The sequence below is a fragment of the Aspergillus brunneoviolaceus genome (genome assembly GCF_003184695.1).
Source record: "Aspergillus brunneoviolaceus CBS 621.78 unplaced genomic scaffold BO95scaffold_95, whole genome shotgun sequence".
Classification (NCBI taxonomy): Eukaryota; Fungi; Ascomycota; class Eurotiomycetes; order Eurotiales; family Aspergillaceae; genus Aspergillus; species Aspergillus brunneoviolaceus.
Genome location: NW_020290825.1, coordinates 105,100 through 128,994, shown reverse-complemented (window position 1 = coordinate 128,994; position 23,895 = coordinate 105,100). Strand labels below are relative to the sequence as shown.

General features: G+C 53.6%; 10 protein-coding genes across 10 annotated transcripts; 5 read left to right on the top strand and 5 right to left on the bottom strand.

The window, feature by feature from the left end:
- BO95DRAFT_447719 (alpha/beta-hydrolase) lies at window positions 1–908 on the top strand. The gene has a single exon (XM_025587693.1). It carries the CDS (start codon window positions 68–70, stop codon window positions 491–493), a length of 426 nt encoding a protein of 141 aa, XP_025437191.1. The 5' UTR covers window positions 1–67; the 3' UTR covers window positions 494–908.
- BO95DRAFT_486082 (uncharacterized protein) lies at window positions 870–2,338 on the bottom strand (the record flags this gene model as incomplete). Its single annotated transcript, XM_025590436.1, has 2 exons — window positions 870–2,138; window positions 2,180–2,338. The coding sequence occupies 2 exons, from the start codon at window positions 2,336–2,338 to the stop codon at window positions 870–872; spliced, it is 1,428 nt and encodes a 475-aa protein (XP_025437190.1).
- Window positions 2,339–5,794: 3,456 nt separating this feature from the next.
- Window positions 5,795–8,187, top strand: BO95DRAFT_295164 (putative C2H2 finger domain protein). The gene is made up of 4 exons (XM_025581739.1): window positions 5,795–6,045; window positions 6,099–7,096; window positions 7,147–7,416; window positions 7,469–8,187. The coding sequence occupies exons 2-4, from the start codon at window positions 6,237–6,239 to the stop codon at window positions 8,097–8,099; spliced, it is 1,761 nt and encodes a 586-aa protein (XP_025437189.1). The 5' UTR covers window positions 5,795–6,045; window positions 6,099–6,236; the 3' UTR covers window positions 8,100–8,187.
- A 5,644-nt stretch (window positions 8,188–13,831) lies between these two features.
- On the top strand, window positions 13,832–14,425 carry BO95DRAFT_468586 (uncharacterized protein; the record flags this gene model as incomplete). The annotated part of the gene is made up of 1 exon (XM_025589372.1): window positions 13,832–14,425. The coding sequence occupies one exon, from the start codon at window positions 13,832–13,834 to the stop codon at window positions 14,423–14,425; it is 594 nt and encodes a 197-aa protein (XP_025437188.1).
- Window positions 14,426–15,862: 1,437 nt separating this feature from the next.
- BO95DRAFT_295055 (uncharacterized protein) lies at window positions 15,863–16,963 on the bottom strand. Its single transcript, XM_025581738.1, has one exon. The coding sequence runs from the start codon at window positions 16,828–16,830 to the stop codon at window positions 16,270–16,272; it is 561 nt and encodes a 186-aa protein (XP_025437187.1). The 5' UTR covers window positions 16,831–16,963; the 3' UTR covers window positions 15,863–16,269.
- A 133-nt stretch (window positions 16,964–17,096) lies between these two features.
- On the bottom strand, window positions 17,097–17,366 carry BO95DRAFT_375040 (uncharacterized protein; the record flags this gene model as incomplete). Its single annotated transcript, XM_025583126.1, has 1 exon — window positions 17,097–17,366. The coding sequence occupies one exon, from the start codon at window positions 17,364–17,366 to the stop codon at window positions 17,097–17,099; it is 270 nt and encodes an 89-aa protein (XP_025437186.1).
- Window positions 17,367–17,591: 225 nt separating this feature from the next.
- Window positions 17,592–18,343, bottom strand: BO95DRAFT_295034 (uncharacterized protein). The gene has a single exon (XM_025581737.1). It carries the CDS (start codon window positions 18,106–18,108, stop codon window positions 17,707–17,709), a length of 402 nt encoding a protein of 133 aa, XP_025437185.1. The 5' UTR covers window positions 18,109–18,343; the 3' UTR covers window positions 17,592–17,706.
- Window positions 18,344–18,688: 345 nt separating this feature from the next.
- efm7 (putative nicotinamide N-methyltransferase Nnt1) lies at window positions 18,689–19,588 on the top strand (the record flags this gene model as incomplete). Its single annotated transcript, XM_025589371.1, has 3 exons — window positions 18,689–18,838; window positions 18,900–19,466; window positions 19,523–19,588. The coding sequence occupies 3 exons, from the start codon at window positions 18,689–18,691 to the stop codon at window positions 19,586–19,588; spliced, it is 783 nt and encodes a 260-aa protein (XP_025437184.1).
- A 339-nt stretch (window positions 19,589–19,927) lies between these two features.
- On the top strand, window positions 19,928–21,602 carry BO95DRAFT_399988 (putative RNA polymerase II Elongator complex associated protein Kti12). The gene is made up of 3 exons (XM_025583834.1): window positions 19,928–19,978; window positions 20,063–20,407; window positions 20,479–21,602. The coding sequence occupies exons 1-3, from the start codon at window positions 19,973–19,975 to the stop codon at window positions 21,415–21,417; spliced, it is 1,290 nt and encodes a 429-aa protein (XP_025437183.1). The 5' UTR covers window positions 19,928–19,972; the 3' UTR covers window positions 21,418–21,602.
- Window positions 21,603–21,619: 17 nt separating this feature from the next.
- Window positions 21,620–23,771, bottom strand: BO95DRAFT_447709 (caspase family protein). The gene is made up of 7 exons (XM_025587692.1): window positions 23,495–23,771; window positions 23,176–23,435; window positions 22,740–23,102; window positions 22,622–22,666; window positions 22,478–22,553; window positions 22,077–22,394; window positions 21,620–21,996 (listed from the first exon to the last, which is right to left on the bottom strand). Exons 1-7 carry the CDS (start codon window positions 23,593–23,595, stop codon window positions 21,753–21,755), a joined length of 1,407 nt encoding a protein of 468 aa, XP_025437182.1. The 5' UTR covers window positions 23,596–23,771; the 3' UTR covers window positions 21,620–21,752.
- Between the last annotated feature and the right edge of the window lie 124 nt (window positions 23,772–23,895).

The window sequence follows — 23,895 nt, the reverse complement described above, 5'->3', positions numbered from 1 at the left end:
GGGGGAGGGGGATGGGGATGCGCAACTTGGGGCTGCTCGGCAGCAGCAGCAGCAGCAGCAATCGGAGATGGAGCTCTACCTCCAGCACAGCAATTTCCTGGCGGATGTGAATAATGAGCGCGAGGTCAAGAATGAGACGTATAAGGAGAATTTGAGCACGCTGGAAAAGTTTGTGATGCTTATGTTTGAGGAGGATGGGGTGGTGCATCCGAAGGAGTCTGCGTGGTTTGCCGGGGTGGATGCTGATGGCGTGGTGGTTGGGTTGAGGGATAGGCAGATCTACAAGGAGGATTGGATTGGGTTGCGGGAGTTGGATGAGAAGGGCGCCTTGGTGTTTCGGACTGTGCCTGGGAGGCATATGGAGATTGGGGAGGAGGTGTTTGAGGAGGTGGTCAGGGAGTTCTTGGGGCCGGTTGAGGTTGAGGTCGAGGGAGGTCGGGATGCTGATGGGAGTGTGGGAAGGCCGGGGTTGGTTGTGCAGGGTGCGTTCTAGATTTGCGATGCTCCGGGCTGGCCTGCAGGTATATACGTTGTGGTGATTTTGAAGTATGCTTCGTCATTGCTTTTAGATGATATTTATGATTGGGATGTATCCACACTATCTCCAGTTTACTGACTACGGACTGCTAATGATGAAACGAGCAACTGAGGGCCTTCGTCATCCTCATCCGTCAGAGCACGAAGCCAGACGTATGGACTGGTTGTCTGTGTCGAGTGGTCGGGCCAGTCGCTCTCCAGGGCAGAATAGACTCTCGGTAGTCCACGGTAGGCTTGGGTTCTAGTCTGGGATTAGTGAATCTAAAATGGCCCGGGCTTAGAGCAGCTTCCGATGTTGAAGATTTCTGTGGCGTGCCGACGCTGGGTGGATTTTAAGACGATAGTCCTTTCGCCATATCCATTGAACCCCATGCTGGAGCTTGTGTCGGTCGGCAATGAGACTCCCATTCGGGCGGCACGGGTTGCCCATATACCTTCAGCGATGGATCCTGCCTTGCATTTCTGTAGCTTGTGGTAGGTCTTGCTCGTGATCTGGAACTCGTCGTGTCAGTTTTGTGTCTTTCTTTCTCCAGTCGGAGACGTGGTCCTGGGAGCCAGGCATATTCATGGAGAAGCGGAGTCGTAGCTGACAGATGGTCCAGTCTCCGCCCATCTGACTCGACCGACAGCGGTGACCGGGTTCTGGTGTTCAATCTGTCCTTGTTGTACTGATCCTGAGGCATGCTTCCACCTCTGTGAGTCCACGGCAGTGTTAACATACCCTCTCGTTCAGCGTCAATCTGATTATCGATTGTGAACCGTCGCCGGACTAGTAATTCCCGATTGGGACTCGTACTTCGACTCGAGCATCGTTGCAAGTCCTTCTGTTCAAGTAGATCTTGCTCGAGTACAATCTTCGATATGACACGTGGGGCTCTCCGGGGTTGCAGGCTAGGACTAATAGCATCACTCGAGTATGGTCTCAGGCTTTGAGAATTCTCAAGTGGTCCCAAGCATCGCTTCAGTTCACTGTTTGATATGACACTTGCTGCATTTGGGGCATACGACTCATAGTCAAGAACCGATGATGTTGGATGTACAATCACCGACGGCTTGCTACTTCCAAGCAAAAGCGAGCTGTCTTGGAAGACATCACTGCCATCGAAACTCTGAGGCGAATGCGCCCGCACGCATTGATTGGTGGGGACTGGTCGGTCGCTGTCCAGCAGCATCGACTGAGAAGAGACATTGACTGGTTGATCCGGTACAGAGTCCGTAGTTCTCTTCACCACTCGCTTGCCGTTTATTCTCAGACTCATCTGTGAGAAGTCCACCGCCTCCATGGGAGAACCCTTGCGCTTCCTATGCCGTACAACATGGACTGAGCGCGAGCCAGAAGTGCCCAGTCTCGTCCGATCACTCTCCGTTATCTTTCTCCGCTTCCCAAACCTTGCCTGTGACTCTGGAGTGGGGAATGCGATCTGGATTGGCCGTGCTGCGGCAACGGCGGCCCAATCGGGCTTTTTCAGGAGCTCGCGTCGGAGGCGGTCCAGACGCTGGCGGGGCTGCGAGTCTTCCTTGTCGTTGGAGGGTCTGTGGTGACTCTCGGTGACGGAGGCTGGAGAACCTTCCCTGCTACGCTTGTGCAATCTCATTATTAGCTGTCCTGCACGACCTCGTGCCGATGGTGGGATATACTCACCTCCCCGGGCGACTGCCGAGGACAGTCCGCTGGTAGGTCGAGAAGCGCAGCTCCCGTAGCCATGGGGTTTGTGTTTGTGCTCTGCTTCTTGAACTTCTGCTTCCTGCTCTTTGCGTGAATAGCAGAATGACGTCGGAGACGTCCTCCGGTCCAGTTCATGGCTGATGGACTTCTTGCAGGTCAGCTAATGGGTTAGTGTTGACAAGATGCTGTGATGTCAATAGGCCGCGGTCTCGATGCTAGAATGGTGGTGACCGAGCCACCGCCGTCATGTGATGCCTGATGAGGCAGGTTGTGCTCAGTGTAACGAGTCAATTCTGTGGCCAATATGCACTGCACTGCAAGGCAAGGCCGACACACAGCGTCAATATATATTTCTCAAGTCATATGCAAGAGATCGCTACGTCTTCAGATGATGCTGTGCTTCAGCTGCGTCTGTAGTGAGATCGAGCCAACGAACATGCGCCGTGTCTACGCCATTGAGCATCTGGATATATTGTATCGTACCACGGACGGGGACAATTCAATTGAATCTCTCAATGGGAGGGCTGGCTCCGATTAGAGCGCGATGGAATAGACCGTGCCCTACTCCGGAGTCATTTCAAGTGCAAGCGCGATTGACAGCAACACCAAGAATTGAAGAATTGAAGGCAATGTCGCGGAGCATCCCAATCTCGAGCTGCTAAAATGTAGCGTTACCTCAAGAGGAATGGTCTTCGAATTACTAGTATTGCCGCCGTAGTCGCAACTTGGAAACAAGATCCAACCGGCTCGGCCCGGACAACGAACCATAGAAGCTGGAAAGCCACTCAGTGTCTGACTGTCTGACTAACCCATGACCGACCCACTTTGGCACTTCCCCACGATTCAGTGCAAACCTCACAAATTCACGTGATACTCGCTTGGTTCATAAGCCGCTTTCCCACACGCCAAAATTCTTTTCCTTTCCCTCTCAAACAACAGACAACCCTCGCGTTGTTTCAGCAGCCAACCTGCGCATGTCGCGCTGTCGCGCTGTCGCCTTGTCGTGCTGTCTGCATCCGACATGACAAGATCTGGACCTCCTGTCTTTATGTTGACAGGTCCACGAAACTGTCAGGTCGGATGCTGAAACAGGCTTTCCTGTCCTTGCCCTTTTTCCCCGTCGCCTAAATCGGCAACCATGCTCACAGATCAGCTGAAGGTAAGCAGACCATTTGTTTCTTTTTTCTCTCCTCTTGCCCCTCCTTTCGCATGGATGTTCGCTGGAGGGCCCTCGCGCCCTTGATGATGAACAACCTACCAATAAGCATAGTTCACCTGAGGTCTCGGACCGCTGAACGAAAACCGTATACCATCTTTCAATTTTATCTGATACACATCCATGCCTGCCTTGTTGCATTGTCATTTCCCGCCATTCTATTTGCTGGCCATTGCTGACATTGCCTGTTTTCAGACACAGATCCTGAGCGCTCCGTAAAATAGGAATCCATGATCCGGAGTTCTCCCTCGGTATTCGTAATTAGCGGACTCCAGAAACAGGTTCTTTTCTTGAATATCTAATTCCATTCTAAGACAAGCAATTAAAATATGAAAATCATTTCACTAGATCCCGTCTAGTTCCCACTTGCCCGAAACTATCCGTAATTAGATGATGACATTGCTGCCCAACCTCCCAGCGCATCTGGAGACTGTGGTGCCAGATGCGACGATTTCTGCCTCCTATTCTCCTCGAAACCAGATCCTCGAGATCCATGCAGGTCCCTATTCATGCTGATGAAAAGTAACACCTCATCGTCGGAGCTGTAGGTACTTTTGGGAAAGTGGGGTGTGGACGGAGTGAAGGGGTGAAAGGGTGAAGGAGGAGAAGTTGTCCGTGAGTCCGAGAGTTCTGTGACAGCGCTGTTTGCTTGCATGCGATGCAGGAGGAGAGTTCAGAACCCTGTTCCCCGAGAGGAGGAGGGGTCTTGACGTGTTGTTATCTCAGCCAGCCGATGGCAGGCCGAGAGTTGGTGAATTTCACGAGGGCAGGCGGGGGCTGAACCTGAGGGCTTTTGATGGCTTCTGACCGGCTCCTGATTGCTCTTGATTGCTTCTGATTACTTCTGATTGATGGTCAGGGGCGCTGCGTTAGTTTGTTAGTTCTGCACGCGACGGTCATTGCCTGCCATTGCCTGCCATTGCATCATGCTCAGTCTACGGGGCGAAAAGCCAATCACGCCCATTGTGCCGCCTCACCGCTCCTTGGAAGGAATTGCCCGGGTGGTGCCGGTGCCAAATGATACATCCACTATCCCTTCATCCGCATCCACTTCCATCCAACCTTCGGCCACTCTCATCCACTCTCATCCACTCTCACTCATCCTCATCCACTTTCATCCATCGCGTTTCTCCCGCCCGGCCACGTCAAGCCGCTTCTCCACTAATTCATTGGTAGATAGTGCGCGAACAACACCACCTGGCGCTGCACCATAATCACCGCCATGTCTTGCAGGGTCAAATCATCGTCCGTTGCTCTCCCACTCTGGGAAGAATGAGGCAGTCCGCCTGCTGCATGAGCATGCAAAGCCCGGCACACGCTTGGACGGCAATTTCTCCTTTTCCCACCCCTCTCACACACACGACCCCCGCCCTGTCTCCTGAGCGAGAAAAAAAAGGATGCGATCCCATCGCTTCTTAAAGGCCCTCGATGCCCCTCCAGATGGAATCCTTCTCGACCTTTCCTATTTATCTCACACCAGACTCGAAGAAGAAACCCAACAGATTCCCACTCTAGATACCCAAACATCAGCGATACCCAACTCTTCTTCCACTTCTACTCTCGAGATACCACCCCACTTCATCACTCTTGTGCTCGATTTGTCACAGTCAAATCAGCTAGCTTCCTCTCTTCCACATCTTACTCGATTCCCAGGCCTCTTTTCTCTTGTCAGACAAGTTCCAGTCCGTGGATCTTGAAGGAAAAAACGCAGAATCAGTTCCTTGGCCCTGATACCAGCCTGATCTATCTTTCTGGAACCCAGTCCATATCCTGGATCGGACCTGCTTGCTTTGTTTGCTTTCTTTGCTCTCCCGGGCTTGTGTCTGAGCACAACGAATAACAGGTAGATCCCTCGTTCTTTGTTTCTTGTTTGCTTTTTTTTCTCCCCATGCGCTTGTTGCCTCTCGACCCGTTCTGGATCTCCGTCTCGCCTACTTTCGCCCCGTCGCATATCGCCCACTGGACTTCCTGGACTTTTAAACCCATCTGGCCTGTTTCGTCAAAGAACGAACTTCATCCACTTGCCGTGGCTTGAATAAACATGCGTCACACAGCGGCCGCTGTGTGACTGGACACTCTTGAGTGTTGTTTAATGTTGCACACTCTTCTCGACACTTCTGGACCACTTTTCTGCTTCTGCCTGGAACCCCTGGATCTCTTCACACTAAGCCTGTGTGGAAGTTGGAATGCTGCCCTTGGATTTGACCGTCTTGGAATTGTTTGATGCTTCATGAACCCGTACCAGACTTGGATTCCACCTTCTCCTGGATTAAGAATTGCCGCGACTTGGATTCACAATGTATAGCATGGCCTCAGGACTGACGCTTTGACCTGGATTGACAATAAGACAACAAATATTGGACCGTATCCTTCAGCCTCGATTTCACTTCGTCCCGTACCGTTTGTTGCTACCCTTGTAGTAATTGGACTCAAATGGATCATCGACCCTTGCACTCATGGCCCCATCGTTCACCTTCCGATCACTTCACTTAGGCCAATCATTTTTGGATATCACGACCTGGTTAACTCACCTCCCCTTTGACCATCGGCCTCGTTTCAAACCGACTTTCAACCGCAAGATGGACCCATTCAGTACCTGGATCTCATTCTTTCTCTCACCCACCTGGTTGGTAGATCTTCACCTAACATTTACGAGTCTTCAATCTAACATGATCATAGGCCCTGGTCCATCATGGATTCCCAATGCACGATTGAATTTTTGCTTTTGTTGCTTCTCGTATCAAGCGAAGTTGGTGTACTGACTCAAAGTTGCTTTTTAGTGCTTGCCCCAACCTTCCAGCCAGTCTGGAACATACAATGACCCCTCAGATCAAGTCTGAATCACAAAACATGTCTTTGTCCCAGTCATCTATGCACCACATGGACCACATTTCCCAGTCAAGGCAATCACAAATGATCCCAGGACTCTCCAACATGGCCTCCAGAGGAATCCAGGATGATGAACTTTCGAGCCAGGACAATTTCTCTTTGTGTTCAAGTACCCACCACAGCCATGGAACTCCCAGTGACTTCAAGGGTTGGGCTCTGAGCGATGTGGATGCACTTGACAATGGTGCCATGTCCAAGCCTGAATCTCCCGAAGTCCAGATGTTGTCGTATTCATTCTCCCAACAGCTTCTGCCAACCACTGTTGGCCCCAATGATGTAATGTATCATCACGCCGGGTCCGATTTCTCAAGCATCCAGGATATGTCCGAACAGAATGACATGGACTTCACCCACGCACAAGAGTTCAACCACTACTCATCCCTGGTTGACTTCTCTGCTTTTGAAAATGATGTTTGTGGATCAAATGGTGCCCAGTCCTGCTCAACCGACGATGCTCTTTCCGTCGGCCAAAGCTCTCACACCGATGACAGCCACCTGGCTGCCAACGACGCATGGAACTCCATTGTCGCAGACTCCAGGAACTACCAAGGATCTCCCATGGACCAATATACCACTATGTTCCAGCCCGTCCCCGTCTCTCCCCCTCTCACTGAAGCAAGCAATGATGTTTCTGTTACCTCTTGCCACACTGGATACCCCACTTTCATGACCCACGAAGATGCCATGCTCAAGGATATCACTGCCACGCCCGTTGGAAGCCATGGAATCAACCTCGGAGACCCTCTGTTCCCCCTCACGCCTCCTCTGAGTGAACAGGACCCCAACCGGTTAGTCCCCTTTGAGTTTACATATTGACGGGTGTACTGACATGCAACAGAACCATCAGACCGACCAAGAGTGCTCGTAGACCGACTATTCAGACCTCACCGTCTCAACCTCAGGTGAAGCAGGATCCAGACTTCTTCCCCCCGTTGCCCGTCAAGGACACTCTTCGACAGAAATCCAAGGAAAGCGCCGAGCTGCGCAACCCACGGGATCACCCTTACTACTCCCTGCCTACCTTCAGTGATGGAAAGTACTACTGCCCGTATGCCAAGTCCGACAAGCCTTGCAACCACCCTCCCACTACCCAGAAGTGTGCTTACCAGTGAGTATCGTCGTCCTTGTTGGTGGCAGGAATGATATTGATCTAGAATTAGCAAATACCTGGACTCCCACCTCAAGCCCTACCGCTGCAAGATGCCTGCGTGCATGGATGCCCAGCTGCAGTTCTCGTCCAATGCTTGCCTGTTCCGCCACGAGCGCGAAGCCCACGGATTCCACGGCCACGGTGACAACCCTCACCTGTGTCTCTTTGACGGATGCGACCGCTCCGTTCCGGGTTATGGATTCCCCCGCAGATGGAACCTCTTTGACCACATGAGACGGGTTCACGACTACAACACCTCCGAGAGGCACAGCTCCCCCGACGCCTCTCCTACCACTGGACCCAGCAACAAGAAGAAGGAAACTGGACGTAAGCGTCGGGTGACCGGCGTCACTGCCGCCCCAACCATGAAGCGCACTCGCTCCACCCAGTCGCAGACCAACCCCTTGAAGGCTGCTCAGCAGACCTCTGCTCACCACAACCAGCGCCTTCAGAATGCGGAGAGGAACTACTACAACTGCCGCTCCCGGTTGCTTGAGGAGATCAGCAACATCACGCCTCAGGACTCTGCTATGCACGAGAAGGTCAATGCCAGCCTTCAGGAACTGATCACTCTGGGATTGAACTTCCGCAGCATTGAAGCCAGCCAGGCTGCTGCGCAGTTCAACGGACTTGCTGCGTAAAGGTTCCAGGAAACCTTAGCGAATGGCTTTGTCGGCTTGTTGCATGCGTCTTTCTAGCATCGCCGCTCCAAGCAGTGATGAATCCTAGCAAGCCGCCTGTGATCAACTTTTGGATCACTTTCTTCTCTTCTGAACGCAAAATCCTCTTGTGCTTTCATGTAAAACAAACCCTTGTTTTACCCATTCTTCTTTTCTCTTTGGTGTATTTCACGGCGCTGGGTGGTTTTTTTTCGACTTGCATTCTTCCATTTCGGGCTTTCTTTTCTTGTCAAGGAAGAACAGGACAACGGACAAGGATCGGGCAAACAAAAACGGGCAAACAGGAAGACGATACTAACATTCGGGGTTTTTTTCTTTTCCAGTCGTGTATATGGGATGGATGGGACATGGGATTTATACCTAGAAAGGGTGGACATGGGGCACATTTCTTCATTTCTTGCATATTCTTTTTTATTTTTCATGTACAGGTGTCAGGACGGCATGAACAGGACGCCTTGATCATGTATCAGCATTTTGGTGGTGATGGATTTCTTGTCCATATTTTTTTGTGAGGTCTGCTGTTTTCTTCATGATTGATGACTTTGATACCTTGGGAACCCTTGATTGTTTTTAGTGATTATTGATTTAGCCAACTATGGATTGAAAAAGTATTTATCTGATTACTTAACCTTCTCTTGACTTCGACCCGAGGGGCCTGATCCTGTACATTCCTGGCTAGGAATAAATCCGATTCCGTCCTCTCCCCTATGAGGTAATCCCATCTCCAAGCTGAGCCCTGAGGAATCAGACCTTCTTCCGAATGTAGTCATGGCAAACTGAACTAGAGCAATGCAGACCCCCACCTAATCTCCGACCCTCCCGAGGCGGGCGAGGCGCCGCCCTCTTGTGTAGCCGGTAGCGTCAAGATCCATCCATCCTTCAGGCTTTAGTAGAACTAGTCCGTAGTCCGCCGATAGTTCCTGCGTTAGTGTACGAAGTAGTGTATCTGTGAATCCTGGCCCCCGAGGGACCTCCCGACGAAGCCAAATTTGAAGGGCCCCGGGGGGGAGGGGGGGACCCTGTTTAATTAACAGCTCTTGGCGTTAGTCTCGTTAGTCTACGGGGCATTATTTGCCCAGCCGAAGGGAAGGAAGGGGAGCAGGAGCAGGGGCTTCAAGCCTTAGCCTTAGCGGGCTTAGCTAGTTAGGTACGGAGTACCGTAGCTGCTACGAGTAGCTACCTTAGCTTCAGGGTCTTCGGGTGCCTGTAGGTAAATTGTGTTGGACGGTTGGTTACCCCCTGGTTCAGGGTCTGACTGGTTGTCATTCACCCTACCGCATAGGTAAGTTAGACCATGTATGTACCGGTATGAGTGAGCGACTTGGGGAGGTACTATTAGGACTTAAAGTAGTCTACTGTAACGGTAGAGATTTGAGAAAGCGGCCAGAATCTACTGGGAGTTAACTTATCAGGCCATGGATCGGTTGTAACCATGGAAGAAGATGAATGAAGGAAGAAAGGTGGAGAGATGCTGCTGCTGCTGCTGCTGCTGCTGCTGATGACATGCTGCTGAGGGTAAAAGGGTTGGTTGCTTAAGTTACTTGCTTGCTCCGTAATAGGGGCAGGGCCCGCCGCCCGTTTTCTCTTCGAAGGCGGTAGTGAACCCCTATTTATTGATTTCTTGGAGCCGAGGGATTAAGGTCGTTTTGAATACCTCATGAGTACTGTAGCTTGGTTAGCGCTTATTATCCCTGAGCCTGGGAGAGAGGCAGAAATTGCGTTTTCATGGTGAATAAGGAAAATTTGGGATATTTTTTGTTGTTATGTGGTAAATTGACTAGTGCAGTGTAGTTAGTGTACTGTGCTGGACTGGACGGCTGGCGGTATCGGGCAGACTGGAGATGGGGGAAACGCCACCAACACCGAAATCAACCTACGTTCCTGGCAGGTAACTAGCCGACCATCCGGCTGGCCGCTGGCGTGGAATGCACACGGGGGTTCTTTCTAGAAGGAATGCTGGCTGCACTGTAATCTAGCTGATACACTACTACGGAGTGCACTAAGACTGCATGTTATCGATTGCGATAAGTGATTGATTAGCGATGTACTCCGTATGTCTTTCTGCAAAGGACCGCTGTATTTGTGCCGTACTCGACGGAATGCGAATGATTGGTTTGGCCATGAAGGTATAGCCTCCCCCTGTCTCAGATCTGATGCTCGGACAGTGTCTCCTGAGAAGGGTTTCAGTGGTTTATAGTGGACTAAGTGGAGGGTTAGACGACAGGCAGTGTGCTCCGCTGGGCGCGGGCGCGGGCGCGGGCGCCGACGCCGACGGTGGGGGACACTCGGAGACTCGGGAGGGGGCTTGTCTTAGATGCTTTTGCGCTTGGCTTGGCTGTGTGGTGCTTTGCTATTGAACTCTAGGGGTAGAGAGGGTTTTTGATGAGTTTTCGATATCATATGGAAGGTCAATTTTCGTCTCAATAGGGGTGGGCGGTGGTTCCTTTTCGGGGGTCTTGTTCCAATTGAGGTCCGGGGGTTGTTGGGTGAGTAGTATACTCTTAGTATAACACGAAGTTGTCCATCCATCCGCACATCGTCAAGCCACTGGCAGTCAGGTGTTGATCTTTCGAAAGGTCAAAATAGCCGACCCAATACGGCCAATGCTCGCTGCGTGTCCACGCTGTTAGCCCTCAGCAGATGTCTCGCACAGGCCCGCCCAGCGCATCAACTACGACCGACCGACCGACCGCTTCTTATGAAGTTCGGACTAGACTCAATGCCTCATGGACTGTGCGTGACGGACTGACGGCCTGCACGCGCGCGCGCGCGTCTTTGCGCTCCAGATGATCGACGGCAGTGGGGTCCGGCTGATGCAGCCTCAAGTGCGAGTGCTACTCATCTGTAACTACAGTTCGTTGATGCATTGCGACGACGCTGAATGTACGGATCATCATCATCATCATCATCATCGTGTTGACGTGGTAGCCACACTACTGGAGGGAAGTCGATTCTATGGCTGTGCTTACGTTGACGCCATCCGTTGGTCCACGGATCCAAATATAGCACCGGCCGACGAAGATGTCTGCGTTCAAACCGGGGGTTTTGGTGAGCCTGGCTTCCGATCTAGTGGCGAAGATCTGCTCAATCGTGTGTATCCATGTATCTGACATGAGAGCTACCGTAGGTATTGTCGGCTATGATGACCATCAGTTGATAGGATTTCCCGCCGCAAAGTTTCTAGAACTGTCATGAATGTCTGTGATTGTGGACTGACTGTACGCGACAGCAACGGTCGTGGCTGAGTTCCAGACGTCCGGGAAGACGCCTCGTCCATCAACCATAGCCATGGGACGCCGTGTGCCACATTAGGGCTTCTCATCGGCGTCCACCAATTATACAACCATCCAAGATCGCAGAACTTGCCACCACAAACGGAGACGACAACCGTGGTGTATGTCAATCGGCACGGATTGACAATATGACATGCAAATCAGTAACGCGTCATTCGTCCATTGACCCATACTTTTTTCTCCGGGGAGCAAAGATACGGTAGGAATAGGATTGATCCATCGAAGTGCTTGACTCTTTGTACGGTGGAGACTTTACTAGATTGACGATTGTGGAGCGGCGGCGGCTATTTATTTGTTTGTTTGTTTTTTCTGGGTTTTTTGTCTTCGTGAATTGGACGACGGCCTTTCCGTCCCTTGTCCAGTGGTATATGCTTCTGCCTAAATCCGATGCAGCCGAGGAAGAACGCGGAAAATGAGGGAAAATTCAAGCTCATGTCTGAGCTTCTACGGAGTACATGGGACATTCCCGGCCCTTGATGAACGCCCGAGCTGTCGGGCATGGCCATTGTGTTTCGATTTATTAGATCTTGCTGGTGGGAACTACCGGTGAGTGAGCCGAAGTTTGGATACGAAGAGACGGTGAATGAGGAAGTGGATTGTGGAAAAAAATTTTTAGCTACTTTGTTTTTCTCGTTGTATAGGAAGAGAATCAACACACCACAACTCTGCCCCGTGGAACAATGGAGGGAGCTCATTGAGCCGCACATAGGTTAGCCAACAGGAGGATCATGTCAATAATAAGCTGCCGTGATCGGCGAACCGCAGGTTGACCGGGGAATCAGTTTCAAAAGTTGAAGGTTGGCTGAGCAAATTGATTCAATACTGTGCTCGGGTACAGTACACCCAAGTCCCAAGGTCCTCTCAAGCACGCCATTTCATTCGGCTGGAGAAGGGTGCCCGTACCGTACATGACTTCCGAATATTGCAGCAGTGCCAGACTGGCAGTACGGAGAAAGGAAAAAAAAAAGAAAGAAAGAAAACAGACCAATGCTAGTGCAATGCATTGCACATGCCCCCCCTCTCCCCTCCCCGCCCCGGCGGGCCTGCCCCTGCGGCCGATGAGATCATTGCGCTTTAACCGATTTGACACTAGCGAGTCAAATCATGTTTCACCTTGCATCGCAGCGGGCAATGTGGCTGGCTCGACACTACTCACTAGTCTCGGGGCCCGCCCCAGTTTGACTCTTGATGATTTCCTTCGGTTGAGCGCAGCATCGCCAGGTTGGTCACACTGGTAAGGAATCAGTATGATCGGGACGAGGGGTAAGGAAGAGTGATGTGATGGTAATGGGATACAGTACTAGTTCAGGGTGGTTAGGGTAAGGCAGTTCGCAGTTAGTCCGAGTATGCAATGAATGCTACAATAATTTTGCTCTGTTTGTCTTCCTCCACTTTGATGTCACACACACACACACACACACACACACACACACACCTCCAAATCCATCACTTCCACCACTCCCACCACTTCCACACATCCACGCAGTCTCCTGAGATCTATTCATCACCTGAGTGCGTGTCGACAAGCGGATCAAACGATGTCGTCCATGCATGTTTCAGCCAGAGTAGCTAACCATAGAACCGTGTTTGACATGGCGACCAATTGCCGCGTCACTGAGCCAGTCAAGGCGGTTGGCTCACCCCAATCGGCTTGCTTCCTACCCACGGCAAACGGCGCAGTCAGGCGGCTAGAGTGCCTAGTAGTATGTATGTAGTATGGATACTAAGTACATAGTACATATACATGTACGAGACAGATCTTGAGAGGTGATCTGATTGATAATTCTCCTCATTCAGTCCGCTTCCTAAGCATATCCGCATATCCCATCGAGTCTTCTCTCCTGCCCACCAGGCCCATCACTGGCAACTTCGCGTAGTTGGTACCGATCAATTACACCGAATTACCACTGGTACCAGTTCACTGGCAGTTCACTGCGAATAACTGGATCCATCTCCATCCGTCTTGGGCCAGTGAAGCCGTGAATCCTCCGGATGCCCCCACTTTTCTCCTTTTAGTTTCTTTCTCGTCCTTTCTTTGCTACCGTAAACTGCTATAATTATAGTCCCCCGACACCGAGTACAGACGAACCATCTGACTCGTTTGAGAGTTGGTCTCATCCTCTCGTTCTCGTTGCTACCCCTACTACCTACTCTGTCCACTTTGTCAATTAACCACCAACCCCCCTGCTGCTGCTACAACTCCTCCCCCAGTCTATCGTCTCTAGTCTACTATCGTTCTTCAGCCTCCCTCGTCATATCCGTGTTGCAACTTTCTTTTCTTCCTTCCCCTAACAATCAATATCTTCCTTTCGTTTCTTTTCTTTCTCTTCACCCACTCACCCACCTACCCACCATACCCAACACAAACATCCATACACACACACTGCCGGAAATAGAAGGATGTTGACCTCCGCCTCCACCGATTCATCTCGTTCCTCTTACTCCGGAAGCCCCGTCTCCCAACAATCTCCGCATCACCATGTCTGGTTTCCGCCCGCCCCTCGTCGTCGACCGGAACACTACAAGATCCCCCGCTACTATTCCACCCCCGTGAGGGACGATGTCCCCGAGTCGACCCCGCTGCAGATGTACGGCCTGGAGCAGCGCGCCCCGTCGATCTGCGAGAAGCCCAAGCTCCTGCGGCGCTTCTCCCACGCCCTCGACGATATTGTGGAAGACATGTCCCTCCAGAGCACCAGCGAGAAGGTCCTCAGCCGGCGGCGCCAATCCTTCTTCGGGATTGACGAGGACGCGGTGATGTCCAGCACCTCCATCGCCAGCCCGACGACAATGGACTACTACGCGGTTCCGGCCCATCCGCAGCCCCCGAAATCTCGCCCCATGTCGATTCTCTCGACTGAAGCCTGGACCCCGCCGGTCCGCCGACTCAGCCGTCGACTGAGCATCAGCTTCTCGCGCAAGAAGAAGTTCAGACCGGGGCAGGTCGGGAGCATCTCGCAGCCGAATTTGATCGGAGCCTCGACGCAGATCTAAAATTTCTCCAAATGCTGCGCCGTCATCACACCACCATATACTTCGCATCAGATGACCTTGTCAATCCGAATCCCTCCTCATTCCACGTGACGCCTGTTCATACCACCACCTCAATTCTAAATCGACCCAGAACACGCACAGACACAAACACACACACACACACACACACACACACACACACACACACACACATACGAAACCCGAAAAATGCATATTTCCCTCGGAGTTCAGCGAGCCAAAGGCGGCCGTTAGTCGATCCTTTTACCATTTTACCGTCGAACCTTACCATTTTTATACCATAATATCTGGTCTAAAAGTCATTCCTTTTCTACTCTTCGATATCCCCCCCCCTTTTTCGATCCGATTTATTTCAATTCTCTCCTTTAATCTTGGGGATCTTGTCATCTGCATTAGCTCGGCGTTTGGTGTTGATCATTTCTCGGTCCGTGCTTTCTTTTGCGTTTCTTTTCTTGACCACCTATCACATGAGTGCTTGCCACCACCTCAACCCTCAGGGACAAACATGCCCCAAAAAAAACCAGACAACGCATGCATGTCTATTTATACACTTGTTTGCTTCGAGTTGTACGAGTACGCTTTTTTTTGGTGGTGTGGGCAACAGGCAACATCCACCATATGGTTTTTTTTTTTTCATGTACATACATACCATCATATTCGGCCATACCACCGACCCTTACATCTTACATAGCTTTGCATGATGCGTTGTGTGTATGGCATACCCCCTTTCCGCTGTGCTCCTTTCAATCCGCACGGCCCGGTCCCGTTTCGGGGGGTTGTACTTGTTAGATAGATAGATTCGAGAACTTCGTTCACATACTTCACAATGAATCGGCTTGGGTTGAGCATTGAGGTATCGTTACTAGGTACGGTAGCATGGCTTTTATCTGATGAGGGCAGGATTCATCAACCCAATCTGACCGAAACCGTCAAACCCACCCGATCACCACAGCCAGGGGTTACCTAGTATTCACAGTACAGTACTCCACTACCGCTTCCTCCATCCGAAAGCGAAACAAAAAGATATACAGCTAGGCCCAGAACACCGACTCCCCGCAGGACTGACTGGATATCCAAATCCCAAACCCACCCAGCTCTGTAAGTCTGTCTAGGTACACGTGTGTACCTCACATGTACATGTACAGGACATGTACACCAAGCACAGCATCGACCCCCCCCCCCCCCTCCATCCACTGGCCCTGCTGGCCCTGCTGGCTCCGGTCTGGCTGTATTGAAGACGCGCCTGATATATTGACTGACCTGATGCATGGAAGTACTGTTCTTCCCACCAACACACATATGTACTGTCCATACATGCGCCTATGGATCGCAATTCAGTCCAGCCTGGACTGGATGCCAATTTACCTACCTACCCTCTTCGGGGGTTGTCTTTAGTATTGGTTGGAGGTAGATGTAGAGGTAAAGGTAGTCCAGGGTACCGGAGTGAGATCTGGCTGTCGTGGGTGTAGTATACCTACCCTGCGACACTCCCCTCCCCCTCCGCTTTTTCAAGGACCTGGATTTCGATATGTGGACTGTACTCCAGACTCCCGTCCAGCGGTGTGGTGGTGGTGGTGCTACTTGACCCACCGCGTTGTAATGCAGACGCAACGGTTGACTCGGGAAGGTTTCTGTATACTATGCTACCCTTTCCCTGGCCCTTTCCCCATACCCGTACCATTAAATACCCCATGCTTTTTGGAAGGGGTCAACAAGACTCCCACAAAGGTCCACTACACTACCGCACCGCATCATACTTGAGTATGCGTTAGAGTAAGAAACAACTCGGATTCTCGTGTATCATCTATCCCACCGCTACCGCTCAGCTACCACATTAAAGCCAGGTCCTCCAGACCTGGAACATCAAGGAACAGAAAAGTCCAACGCCCCAAGAAATACTCATGCTCGTACTCGTACTCATGCCGGATGTTTCCAGGCTCCGCTAGCAATCCACCATTCCACACGTATGCGCCATTATTATTTGAGAATTGAACAACAGAAGAAATGTTTCCGGAACATAGGAGCCAATGTAAGTCGGATTGTTGGGCAGAAAGAAATGAGGGGAGGGATATTAGTTGACTAGTGCAGGTATGGTGCATCAGGGGGCTGGGTTGGAAAGTGGAGGGGTGGGGGGGTCGGGAGGTGGTTGTCAGGGAGGGTCTGAGGATGAAGGATATATGTATGTATCTGCTCATTTGTCCGGTTGGTCGTGGGTGTTGATGTTCTGTTGGGTATGTTTTTGACTGGGTTTGGTTTTTGGTTTGCGCTGGTGGATTGGCGGAACCTTTGGCCCTGACCCTGGTCCGGGTCTTAGGCTTGGGCTTGGGCTTGGGCTTGGGCTTGGATCGTGATTCCGCTGGAAGTATATCGCATCGCATCGCATCCATCGATGACCTTCCCCATCTCCACCTCTCTTTCTAATTCGCATCTCCTGGGCGCTTTGCCCCCGCGAGTCGAGGAAATCCAGCCCTTGACTCTAAAGTAACCACCGGTTTGTCGCTTGATCGCTCCGATCCTTGTCCCTTCACCTCGCGCGCCTCACACTTCATCCTTGCACCGAAATCTAACCAGTTTTTGAACGGAAAAGAATAAGAATCAGTTCTGGCCGTATTTGCAGGACCCAGATCTATGCACGTCATTCTGACGGCCATTTCTATAGCGTCACACCCTCCAGATCGCGCACCATGACGGACATCTGCGCCCGCTTGGCTGCCTCCGCGACGAGGCTGAAGTCGCGCAGGAACGGGGCGGTGGCGGTCGGGCCGCCGGAGCCGGTGATCTGGTGCGGGTAGTTGTCGGTGTGGTTTGAGGGGTCTAGGTGGTGTTGTTGGTGGTGGTGATGGTGGTGGGTTTCGTGCGGTTCGGTGGGATGTTGAGAGGGGTTGGTGCTGGTGGTGTTGGTGCTGGTGCTGGTGACGGCCATGGCGGCCGCGGCGGCTAGGTTGAGGGGGTTGGGGGGTTGCGGGACGGAGCTGGCCGGAGAGGTGGTGGTGAGGTTTTGGGGGTGGGCTTGGGAGGGGTTGAGGGTTGCCATTATTCTTATCGATACTTGTGATGTAGCGGTTGGGCTGGATGAGGTGATGATGTAGGTGGTGGTGGTGATGGTGGTTGTAGGTAAAGGTGTAGGTGAAGTGCAGGTGTAGATGTAAGATGGCAGTTGATATAAGCTGAGATGGAGATGAAGATAAGGTAAGTGAAAGACGGCTAAAGGCTGACGACTATCTAACAGGTAACAAAGAGGATTGTGTACTGTATTCCGTACACTACAGGGCTGCTTTCACCCTATCTCTGCAAAGTGCGTGGACTGATCCGGTGGAGTCCAGTCGAGATTTTAGCTGCCTCTCAGCCTTGAAAAAGGAGGGAGGGGATGGCGTGATGAGAAGCAGCGGAAGCAGCAGTGATGCAGTTAAGTAGAAAGAATAGACTGAGCCAGAGAGAAAAAAAAAGTCCCCAGTCCCAGCAACACGTGGGGCGGTTGACCGGATGGACCGCGGTATGACGTCCGGCAAATCTCCAACGAGAAAGTCAACGATAAGAAAGAACTTCAACGACTGGGTGATGATGATGAAACCGTCCCAAACCCAAGCCCAACCCCAGAATCCCGAAGTCAACTCTCCAGCTTTTATGCGGTGGAAGTCCAGTCCAGTACTTGGTAGATTATCCATGCACCCCGGGTAAAGAAGGCATACGTACTTTTGACGCAAGGTACTGTTACATACCTCGTCCACTGCAAGGCCAATCTTCTCCTTGAGCAATCAATGATCATTGATGATTGATTGAAAGGAGTCCAAGGCCTGAATAGACTGAACTTAAGTAGCAGGACTAAACCAGTTCCAGCAAGTCCTTGAAGATCGCCAAGATTGCCTTGTTGGAACAATCACTGTTGGAGCCAAAAGAGCCAAAAGAGCCAAAAGAGCCCAAAAGGGAAATACCGTGTCCGACTTTTACCCGGTCCGCATCTCCACGCGGGGTTGTTTCCTCATGGAATTTGCTGCGCAACCCACTGCACTGCAAGCACCGTGAAGGCTGTCCGGACTCGCTACCTCGGCTCAGGTCACATGGTATCATGTGACCTTTGGGGATTAAGCTAAACCCAGAAAGGACATCCCCCACTACGGACGAGCTCCACTCGACACTATCGCGATAGCGAGAAATTATCAGCGCAGGGCGCCTGCATCCGAATCGGTCGCCCGCAATGCCCCTCGCATCCTGGACCACCACTTGACCCAGCGAGCGACCGAAACCATGGTGGACGAGGACAATTTCGACACCGGGGACATGTTCCAGGATCCGGAGGGGTTCTACGAGCCCGAACCGGAGCCCACCTTTGCGGAGCATCACATGCTGTCTGGACAGACGGTGCGCGTCCGCCTGGTGGGCAACCATCCGCTCTACGTATATCCCCCCAATTCTGTTCGACTTCTTTCGCCAAACTCACCTTTTCTCTTTCTGATAGGGCAACCTCCTCTGGAACGCCGGCCGCACCAGCTCCCACTACCTCGAAGAACACGCCGACCGACTCGTCAAGGGGAAGGACGTGCTGGAGATCGGCGCCGCGGCGGGCGTCCCCAGCATCGTCAGCGCCATCCTGGGCGCCCGCACCGCCGTGATGACCGACTACCCGGACGTCGACCTGGTCGAGAACATGCGCCACAACGCGGGGCTGTCGGCCGCGCTCGTCGGCCGCGACTCCGCGCTGCATGTGGACGGGTACAAATGGGGCGCCTCCGTCGCGCCGCTCCTCGCCTATCTCCCGGAAGCCGCCCGGAGCCAGGGCTTTGATCTGCTGATCATGGCCGACGTGGTGTACAGCCACCGCGAGCACCCGAACCTGATCCAGACGATGCGCGCGGCGCTCAAGCGCAGCCCGGAGGCCGTCGCCCTCGTCATCTTCACCCCGTACCAGCCGTGGTTGCTGCCCAAGACGGAGAAGTTCTTCCCGCTGGCCGAGGAGAGTGGGTTCCACGTCACCAAGATCTTCGAGAAGGTGATGGACGATGTGTTGTTCGAGAATGATCCGGGAGTGAGTCTTCTTGTCGTGCTTTGTTGGAGGGGAATCAGTGCTAATCTTGGGCTTAGGATGAGCGGCTGCGGAGGACGGTGTTTGGATATGAGATCCGGTGGACGGAGGAGGAGTTGAAATAGACGGCCGGGGACTGGACGAGACATGAATTGGGTTGCATGGCTGGTGTTGCGCGGGGGTACATGGTACAGTACATACAAAAGTGATTGTTTGCTTGGATAGACGGGCGTATACCCCCTTTTATCAATCTACTACATTATACATTTTGCCATTGCCTCGAAACACTTTGTAAACAAGTATACAATCTCAATCAATCGCAGTGTAGTTGAAACCGACAAAAGACCGGTCCAGCTCTGTGCCGCAAAGCAAAGTCACATGTAACCCCACCCACCGCCCGCCCGCGGCGGCGGCGGCGGCCCCGCGCAAAAAAATCCCCAACTTGCATCATCACACATACCAACCATCCGACAATTCTAAACATTGATCCAACCCAGCACAAGCCCACCATGCCAGTAAGTCCAATCCCCATATCCCCTCTTCAGCCCAACCGACCTACGATGAAACGTACGGAATACTGACCTCCCCCGGGAAAAAAGCTCATAGTGCTAACCGGCTACCCCTGCTCGGGGCTGACCTACCGGGCGAACCAACTCGCGGGGCAACTCGAAGCGACGCAGGACGAGCTCTACGCGTCCGGGGTGTTCCCGGACTCCAAGCCCCGGTTCAAGGTCCATGTGGTGCCGACGCACGATCCGTCGCACCCGCGCACGGTCTACGACCAGGCGCGCACGGAGAAGGAGTCGCGCGGGGTGGCGTACGCGCGGGCCAAGCGGGCGCTGGGCAAGGACAGTTTCGTGATCCTGGACGGGATGAACTACATCAAGGGGTACCGGTATCAGTTGTGGTGTGAGGCGAAGGCGCTGAAGACGAGCAGTTGTGTGGTGTGTGTCCTTGCCCTCCAAGAGGCTGGGTGAGAGGGGAGAGTGATGCTAATTGAGATACGGGGGCATAGGTCCATGTGGGCACGCCGATCGAGCAGTGCGTGAAGAACAACGAGGCGAGGATCCAGCGCAAGGCCGCGGAGGGTGTACCTGCCTCCTCCTCCGAGGAGGAGGAGGCCACCACCACCGATGCACCAACAACCGACAAAGAAGACCCCTACCCGACCGACCTCCTCAACAACCTGATCTTCCGCTACGAAGAACCCAGCATCCACAGCCGATGGGACAAGCCGCTCTTCACGGTGCCATGGTCGGACGCCTCGCCTCCCATCGCCGAGATCTGGACCGCCCTGACGGGCCTCCCGCACCCCTCCACCGCATCTCCCGAAGACCAACAACAACAACACCCCCGGACATCCCTTCTAGACCTAACCACCACCTCCCTTACCAACACCCACCTCACCAATCCCGAAACCGCCAGCATCGCCCCCTCAACCTACACAACCACCACCGCCAACGGCGGCGGAAGAACCCCCCTGGGCCGCCCCCGCATCCGCCCGCACCAGGCCACCGCCCTCCCCGCCACCACCTCCTCCACCGCACTGTACAGCATCGAGAAAACAACCTCGAGCATCATCGCGGCCATCCGCGCGTTCACGCAGGCGCACCCCACCGCCGACGAGGCGCTCGCGGCCTCCGCTTCCGCTTCCCCCTCCTCCTCCGGGAGAAGGGACGAAGGCATCACGATCCCGATCCCGGCGTCGGCGACGCCGCTGTTCGTGCCCGCGCACGTCGCCCGCGGCGGCGGGCCCACCGAGGAGCTGGCCGCCGCCGGCGGCGTGCTGGCGCTGCCGCGGCTGCAGCGGTGGCGGCGGCAGTGGATCACGCTGAATCGGGCGTATGTGGCCGGCCCGCATGCCAGTGCGCGCGGCGGCGGGCTGACGAGCGAGGAGATCCCCGATGCGTTTGTGCGGTTTTTGAACGCTGAGGTTGGGGGCGTCGATACTTAGTTTCCTTCTGCAAGGGTGGTTCGTGCCTTTCGAAGGGTGGATGGGAGCATAGCGGTGGCTTTATGATGTTTTGGGAGGGTGGATGCATGTAGGAAGTGGTGGTGTTTCAGCTTTACGCGTTACGGTCAGATGGTGAATAGACGAGCACAGCTCTCATCGTTGGATATTGTATATTGTATAGAGTGTATATACCCACCCCGAGGGGTGCTGAGAATAGAACAGAAGAAATCGCTCACACCAAACCCATATGCAATGCCAATGCCACCGTCCCCGGCCCTCAAATCCATCGCATCGTCTCACATCACGAAAAGCAAATTGGTATCTACACCCAAACATTAGCAAACACTTACACACTCTCTCTCTCTCTCTTTCTCACCTGCCCTACTCCCGGACAGGCAGGGCCACTCACCAAGCGGATGACTACAGCTTAACTGCGGCTTCTGCGTATACTTGCCCTCCAGCTCGTTGCGGATGGAATTCAGCAGCTGCAGGTAACTCTGGTTGGGCCGCTGCTGGAGCGACTTGATGAAGGCCCAGCTCAGCGCGCCGCGCGCCTCGCCGTCTTGGAAGGTGTCGGCCCTATCGGTCGGAAAAAAATTAGCGTATTCGGCATAGTCTGGCGAAGCCATTTCCTTCCTTCCTGAGGAGCAGGGACATACGAAGTCTGCGTATCCTTGGACCCGGAGAACATGACCACGTCGGCCGGGGAGGTCTTGGTCTGCATGGTGCGCTGGCGGGCGGTGTCGCCGTTGGCCGCCTTCTTGAAGAAGCCGATGGCCGTCTGCGCGACGCTGCTCAGGTCGCCCTTGCCGTACGACTGGAAGGCGCTGAACAGGTCCATCGCCGCCTCCTTGGCCAGGTTGGGCTCCTTGAGGATCCCCTGCGTCGAGTAGACGTAGGGCAGGTCCAGCGCGGTGCCGGAGTGGCACGAGTCGAAGATCGCCGTGAGCCGCACGCCGGGTTGGAGGGGGCGGACCCTTTTTGTTTGGTTAGCTGTCGTTCTCTCTCTTTCTCGCTGGGGGTGTGTGTGTTTGTATGCAGGGTGAAGGGCCTCGCTTACATGATATCGTGCATGTCGTCGTCGACGATGTGGCCCGCGGTGCGGTAGTCGAGGGGGTAGATTACATCGTCGTAGCCTTGACGCCGGTTTCATCAGGTTAATGCCGTGGGGTCTATGTGTTTTGCTTTTGCCTGCAAGACTCACCATCCTCTTCGTCACCATCCAGATCAGGCGTACGACCTCCGTGCCCTGGTACAGATCCAGTCAGTCAGTCAGTTCTACGCGCACACAGACACACAGCTATTCAGTGGGGGCCACGCACCCGAAAAGTGAATGAACAGCGAATCGTTGGGCTGCGCATCCTTGACCAACCACTGCATGGCGCGCAGGATGTTGGCCTTGGTGGGCACGCTCATCGGGTTCTGCTGGTCGTCGGTCAGGATGACCATGTCCTCGCGCCGGTAGCCGTACTTCTCGTTCAGGAAGGTCGACATGTTGGTCACGTCGTTGATGCAGCCGCGCAGCGCGTTCGGCTGGCCGATGTAGTTGATGCCGATCAGCAGCGCCTTGCGCCGCCCCGTGCAGGTCGAGTACTGGAACCGGTAGTTGGAGGGGGCGCCCTTGCCGAACTGTTGGGCCTCCTGCGGCGGGCGCGGGGGGAGGGAGCCCCATGATTGGGAGTGGCCTGGACGGAGGGGGGTGGCATTAGAGGGAGAATTGGGGGGAGGGGATGACTTCTGGGTTTTGGATGGACTCACTGTGGTAGGATCGGGTGTGGCCTGGGGATGAGGATTGCGGTGGCGGGGTCGGAGTGTGAGGGTGGCCGTAGGGGGATGGAGCCGGGGAGGGGTAGGGTGGATAACCACCGGAGGAGGAGTAGTGGTGAGACGGAGGCGGGCCGGACGGCGGAGGATACTGATGGCCTGGCGGAGGGCCGGGCGGAGGAGAGTATTGGTGTCCTGGCGGAGGGCCGGGAGGGGGTCCTGCAGGAGGATAGTATTGTGGACTAGGGGGATATCTAGAGCGGGATCGATTAGTCTGCGTGCGTGTCTTTATCTTCGTAACAGGTAAACCCACTGGTTGTGGTGTGGAGGCGGCGGACCCCAGCTTCCCTGATGAGGAGGAGGAGGATAACCGCCGGACCAACCCTGCGAATATCCCGAGTTCTGGTAGTACATCAATTGCTTGGGAAAGGAGGCTGTGGGCAAAAGGGAGGGGCGAGCCGATGTGTCGGTGTGCGAGCGGATAAGAATATCCGCGAGTGAACTACTACTGTTAAGCCGGAATGTGGGCGATTGTCTACCGCTATGCCCGGTGAATGGAGCCTAGACTGTCTAGTCTTGAGGTGGAGATTTGTGTATACGGGCCCGGACACAGTCAAGAGGGAAAAGAAGATTGTAAGGAGAAGAAGCTGACACGGTGGAGGGGGAAAGATGTAGTATTTAAAGGGCAGCAGAAGGCAAGATTGTCGCAGACTC

Bases quoted from the DNA above. Each gene is read 5' to 3' on its own strand.
- BO95DRAFT_447719 (XM_025587693.1), top strand. From the start codon at position 68: ATGGAGCTCTACCTCCAGCACAGCAATTTCCTGGCGGATGTGAATAAT.
- BO95DRAFT_295164 (XM_025581739.1), top strand. From the start codon at position 6,237: ATGACCCCTCAGATCAAGTCTGAATCACAAAACATGTCTTTGTCCCAG. The intron at 7,097-7,146 runs GTTAGTCCCCTT...GACATGCAACAG, and splicing joins AGTGAACAGGACCCCAACCG to AACCATCAGACCGACCAAGA. The intron at 7,417-7,468 runs GTGAGTATCGTC...ATCTAGAATTAG, and splicing joins ACCCAGAAGTGTGCTTACCA to CAAATACCTGGACTCCCACC.
- BO95DRAFT_295055 (XM_025581738.1), bottom strand. From the start codon at position 16,830: ATGGATGCGATGCGATGCGATATACTTCCAGCGGAATCACGATCCAAG.
- BO95DRAFT_295034 (XM_025581737.1), bottom strand. From the start codon at position 18,108: ATGGATAATCTACCAAGTACTGGACTGGACTTCCACCGCATAAAAGCT.
- BO95DRAFT_399988 (XM_025583834.1), top strand. The intron at 20,408-20,478 runs GTGTGTGTCCTT...ACGGGGGCATAG, and splicing joins TGAAGACGAGCAGTTGTGTG to GTCCATGTGGGCACGCCGAT.
- BO95DRAFT_447709 (XM_025587692.1), bottom strand. From the start codon at position 23,595: ATGTACTACCAGAACTCGGGATATTCGCAGGGTTGGTCCGGCGGTTAT. The intron at 23,436-23,494 runs GTGGGTTTACCT...ATCCCGCTCTAG, and splicing joins CCGCCTCCACACCACAACCA to ATATCCCCCTAGTCCACAAT. The intron at 22,554-22,621 runs GTGAGTCTTGCA...ACCGGCGTCAAG, and splicing joins GGATGGTGACGAAGAGGATG to GCTACGACGATGTAATCTAC.